This window comes from Xyrauchen texanus, chromosome 18, assembly GCF_025860055.1.
Source record: "Xyrauchen texanus isolate HMW12.3.18 chromosome 18, RBS_HiC_50CHRs, whole genome shotgun sequence".
In the NCBI taxonomy this organism is placed as follows: domain Eukaryota; kingdom Metazoa; phylum Chordata; class Actinopteri; order Cypriniformes; family Catostomidae; genus Xyrauchen; species Xyrauchen texanus.
The window spans coordinates 17,609,610-17,615,407 of NC_068293.1; the positions used below are offsets into that span (position 1 = coordinate 17,609,610).

The 5,798-nt window shown below is 36.7% G+C and overlaps 1 protein-coding gene across 2 annotated transcripts; it reads left to right on the plus strand.

Moving 5' to 3' along the window:
* The first annotated feature begins 335 nt into the window (after nucleotides 1-335).
* On the plus strand, nucleotides 336-5,088 carry LOC127658865 (protein lifeguard 3). 2 transcript variants are annotated; one of them, XM_052148399.1, is made up of 12 exons: nucleotides 336-492; nucleotides 1,026-1,281; nucleotides 1,746-1,816; nucleotides 2,025-2,089; nucleotides 2,199-2,252; nucleotides 2,619-2,669; nucleotides 2,751-2,790; nucleotides 2,926-2,963; nucleotides 3,079-3,166; nucleotides 3,950-4,045; nucleotides 4,293-4,346; nucleotides 4,440-5,088. In XM_052148399.1, the coding sequence occupies exons 2-12, from the start codon at nucleotides 1,035-1,037 to the stop codon at nucleotides 4,587-4,589; spliced, it is 954 nt and encodes a 317-aa protein (XP_052004359.1). In that variant the 5' UTR covers nucleotides 336-492; nucleotides 1,026-1,034; the 3' UTR covers nucleotides 4,590-5,088. The 2 variants fall into 2 exon arrangements, with proteins under 2 accessions (XP_052004359.1, XP_052004360.1); XM_052148400.1 differs by having other exon boundaries at nucleotides 336-489.
* Nucleotides 5,089-5,798: the final 710 nt, after the last annotated feature.

The window sequence follows — 5,798 nt, forward strand, 5'->3', positions numbered from 1 at the left end:
AATATGAGTTTCATATGAATCTGTTCAACACGAAACAAGTGTCAAGAACAGTTTATGTTTTCGCGCCATCTGTTGGTGGACAGGTGTTACTACAAGACGATAATAAATACATTGAAGAAGTTCAGACGGAATACAATGTCATTGTTAAGAAAAAATACTCTCTATCTGATCAAGTCATCACAATGACGGAACATGGATGATAGTAAAAAATAAACGAACAGTGGTCACACAAGACGGTATTTTAGTAAGGTGACAAAAGTGAAGGCGCAACGCAGGACGATGAGGAACCACTGATCTATCAGTGTGATGATCACAACACTGGAAACGGTGGAAACTGGAGATGCAGCTAGTTCACTCCAGTTCCAATTGCGTTGCTTAGTTCCTGCCAAGCAGATAGTCGCACAACATCTATCTAAAACAGCAAGAGAGTTTCTTCTGCACTTTCTAACTGTACAATTTCCGGGAGCCGTTGCTGAGGTCACAGCACAGGTGGTAAGCGCAATTCCCTTATTAATTTACAATAATAAATATGCTGATGTCACTCTGACAATATAATTGCAGATCACATTTCTTGTTTTATAGCCTCGATAAGATTTAAATATATTGCCTATTATTTAATTATTATAGTGTTTCCTGTTGCTCTAAATCGTTGTGTTGCTTCTTTGGCTTTCACTATTGCCTATTATAATGTAATTTAGACATTATTGTAGCTCCCTGTCTGTTGTTTATTTTCCATTATAAAAGGGTCGTTATTATTTGAATAATATTGAATTCATCATGCTTATGCTAGCTGGAAAATTCTCTAACAACTAGGCTATTTAGACATTGAGCCAATTTTCTGTGAAGTTACGCTAAACACAGTAGGGTGAACATCCCATAATAAGATTATATGATTATATTTACAATCTATAACTGCCCACATTTGAGATACATATGAGCTGGGTACTCGTGTAAGTGTCTTGACACTTTCTTCCATCAATTATTATAGACCGTAGTTTATTTATGATGTGGTTTGGGTTTCCAAGGACATCACAATGTTGAAGTCTGATCTCCCTCCAAGTTATGAAGAGTCAAGGCAGCAGTCATATGGCCCAGAACAGCATGGGAACCATCCATACCCTCCCTATGCATATCCAGCCCAGCCAGGAGTGTACACAGGCCCTGGACAGCCTGGCATACACCCCCAGGCTGGGCTATGGCAGGGCCCTGTATACTCCCCATCAGCAATGCCATCCACGATGCCGTCTTTTATAACACCAGGAATGTTTTCCTCCAACCCAAGTGAGTCTCAATCTTTTGTGTGTGCATTTTAAAGTGGAATTGATTACCGCCATAGTGCCCATGTATTTATTTATGTGTTTGTGTTTATGTTTGTAAAAATCAGATTTATATGCAGCAAACTGTTGCTCAGTGGCACCATACCCTTAAAGCTTTTTACCCTAACACTTTCTTTTGTTTAATACAGTCATCTCATCGCTTTTCGTTCCATAAAGATGTTACTTATTTTTGAACATTACTGAACTAATTGTAACTCAGAAGTAAAAATAATCTGCTATTTTATAAATTAAAACTATAAACACACACACTCACACTCACACACACACACACACACACACACACACACACACACACACACACACACACACACACACACATTATCCAAATAATTTTTGGGGCCTCTGTATATTAAGTATTTCATCAAATATGCTATATATGTCTTTTGTGTATTCATTGTTTTGTTGTAGTAGATACAGAGGGCATATCATCACCTAGCTTGTGGGACAGCAAGAGTATTCGGCATGCGTTCATTAGAAAGGTAAGGGTGCACAATGCCACAGTCTAATGCCTGTGTCCTTGGGGTTTATTAAAAGTCAGATTATTATGACATCAACTCTTTATCCTTAACTAGAAGTAGTACTGCACACTTATGAAGAAAACTTAAAATGTTAAATTACAAAATGATTAGCAGCTTAATTTAAAGAACTTAGTTTGTATTCTGATCTGTATTGTGTATTTTGTACCAGGTTTACCTTATTTTAGCTGCCCAACTCTTTGTTACTGCTTCAATCATTGCAGTGTTTGCATTTGTGTGAGTATAACAAATCCACAAAGCCAAAGTCACTGGAATCTAATGTGAATTTAATACAGTATTCTAATCAAATTAATGGGTGTGTTTGCAAACATGTTTTATCTTACAGTGAGCCTGTGCGTTTATTTGTGATCCAGAATCCTGCCATTTATTGGGCATCATTGTGAGTTATTTCACAGCCATAAAGTCTAAATTAATAACAAGAAAATCACGTAGCGATCATTACAAGGAGTTATACTTGATTACCATACTATACTATACACTGTATACAAATCTGAACTTGTTACTACCTTAAGGAGCTATTTCTACTCCATCTAACCTTTCACATTTGTTTTGTTGGTGTAACCCAATGAACTCAGGTTGATTCAGTTATGTTAAATCATAATTTTGACTTAAATAATGCCAGTAAATGTAGATGCTACTACATGAAGCACATTTTTAGGTTTATATTTTTTCACTATACCATACATGTATGCTGTCTCATACAAGACTCATGACTGAAGTAACAATGGAATATATTTATCCACAGTCCAGTTTATCTTGTTACTTACCTTGTGCTGGTTTGCTGTGAGGGACCAAGGTGAGTTCAGTAATTTCTTAATAAGTCACATTACAATCACCTCTACATTTACATTAATATGGAAAATATGCCTGTTTTTAGGAGACGTCACCCATGGAATTTAGTACTCCTGCTCATTTTTGTAAGTGCTTTTTACTATGTTTCCAGAAGACATCTGAAGTAGACTTGGCAACATGTGTTAGTTTCTATATCATACTTTTTATGAAATACATTATTATTATTATTCCTATTTAAATATGCATTATCTTCCCAACAGACTCTTGCCTTGTCTTACATGACAGGAACAATATCAAGGTTAGATTAGATTTGAGGCTAAACACATTTATTGATTTTACGCATTGCTTGTGCTGTTGGTTTTAAACATCAGATAATCTTTTTGTGTGGCTTTTTCATCTGACATCATTTACAGTTATTTTGACACCAAAGCAGTATTCTTGGCCCTCGGGATAACAGCAATAGTGTGTGTAATCGTCACAATCTTCTGTTTTCAGACCAAGGTAAGACCTGCTGTGGCAGTACCCACAGGCTCTGATCGACTGGCCGGCTATGAATGTCACTTTGTTGTCCAAGTAAAATAACCCGTTGTGTTTGATTACAATGATCGTCTGTCTCTTTTTAAACATTCATGCATTGCTTCCTCGAGACAAAACCTTCTGTTTGTTGTGCGCTGCTTTTTAATGCTTGGATTTTTACAGCAATTCAAAAACAGAACTGCACTATTTTACCATTTTACTCATTAAATCTACTTTATCTTCAGTTTTATTAAAATGTTTATAATTTTTTTATCCCCTTTTCTCCCAATTTGGAATGCCCAATTCTCACTACTTAGTAGGTCCTCATTGTGGCATGGTTACTCACCTCAATCGGGTTGGTGGACAAGTCTCAGTTGCCTCCGCTTCAATCCGCACATCTTATCACGTGGCTCACTGTGCATGACACCGCGGAGACTCACAACATGTGGAGGCTCATGCTACTCTCCGCGATCTACGCACAAATTACCACACACCCCATTGAGAACGAGAACCACTAATCGCGATCACGGGGAGGTTACCCCATGTGACTATACCCTCCGTAGCAACCAGGCCAATGTGGGAGTCACTAAGCACACCCTGGATTCGAACTCATGACTCCAGGGGTGGTAGTCAGCGTCAATACTCGCTGAGCTACCCAGGTCCCAGTTTTATTTCTATTAAGATGCAACATGTGGTCCTACTGTGACTTTTGCTAAACAAACATGATGTGAAAGGTGTAACAAAGTGCTTTTCTTTGCATTTTAACAGGTTGATTTCACCTCCTGTACAGGTCTGCTTTGCGCTCTGTGTGTGGTTGTCCTGGTGACTGGAATTATTACATCCATCGTGCTCTCCTTTCAGTATGTAAGTGAGGCTGGTAGATCAGGTTTAACACTCAGTTTTGAGGTTTTGCAAATTAATCAGCTGTTTAAAGGAGGATTCAGTTAAATAATATCTATTGATAACATTAGGTCAGGTTGTGATGTTTGGGAGTTTAATGCATCATTGGAGTATAGCTGTACATGTATTGTGAGTTAATATAATGTTATAAGTTTGAAAGATATCAAGACCATCTTGTTTCTTGCTTGATAAATCAATATCAATGTATCAGGTGCCTTGGTTGCATATGCTGTACGGTGCTTGTGGAGCAATAGTCTTTACCTTGGTGAGTTTATGAAACCCAATTTCATGCTGTTTATTTATTATCCATATTTGTTTTAAGTCAAAGTTGGTGCATATTTATTCTTTATTTTTGTAGTTTTTGGCTTACCACACCCAGCTGCTCATTGGAAACCGAGCAAACGCCATCAGCCCTGAGGAATATGTTTTTGGAGCTCTTTCACTCTATGTGGATATTGTCCAGATCTTTATCTTCCTCCTGCACATCACAGGGAGTTCTTCAGAGTAAACACATATGTGAGCATTTCTGTTTGAGAGATTGAGCCTTTTATGAAGTAACACTTGGCATACATCTTGAATACAATTGTCAACACTATTGTCTTTTATTCAAATGTCACTTTGTGTTGCTTAATATGTTGCTCCTACTTCTCAAAATTGAGTGTCACACTTTATTTACATTATATTCAGCACTTCATTGTTTGTATTATTAATTTATAGTTTAAAGAGGTTAATGTTAATGGCTGAGTGTGTGTACTATGAAAATGACACTGAAATGGGAAATATTGGCATTCTGTATATATTTTTGTTATCATTATTTGGCCTATAACCTGAAGAGAAATAAAATGGAAAGTATTAATGTATTGGAGAATATAAGAAAATGTTTTAGCAAATATTAGCAAGCTGTCTAATTTCATATTTTATATATCTTTTTATCACGAGTCACATTCATTTTTTGGGACATTTTTGAAATGCTTAATATTTAACACGATTCAAGCCTATTCAAAGAATAAAGGTGATTCATTTTGACAACAATTTGTTGCCAAACTTGACAATTTGAGTGACTACCAGGAACGTCGTCCTTTGCAATATGATGAGGGGGACCCCCACTAACGTCCTCTGTGGAATAGTCTACTCTTTGGGCTCCACCCATTCAATTATGGGGAAAATTCATTGTACATTGATGACTCACATTAAAACTGCATTGGATAAGATTGTTTGCCATTACACAAGTAGCATACTGTAGACCTTTCAGGCCAAGGACATTGACCTCAGTTAGAGGAACTGAAATTGAAAATACATAGTATTTGGGGAATCACAACTTCGTTCACCTGAAACATTCATTAAAATCTAAAAATGTTATGCACATATTAACTTTTAAAGACCCCATGAAATGGCTTGACAAGGAATTTGCTTTCCTGTAACGATTTTTTTTAAGCTGGGGTGGTATATATTGAATGGTTCTTTTTTTAAACAGCCAGTACCCTTTCATTTGCATTATAGCAATGAAAATTATTTGCAATTTGCTTTTGCTGAAGTAGGTGGTTTTAGGGGCGGGTAGTTTTCATTGTATAAAGAATTTTATTGGACAAAATGAGTGCAAGATGAATCATCAATATTTTTGGTCTTCCCGAAAGAGAGAGACTTTACATTTTAAATGTGTGTACCTGGTCAGAGTTAATTTCGTCAACTTTTAGGAGTACACTAGCATATAGATTAT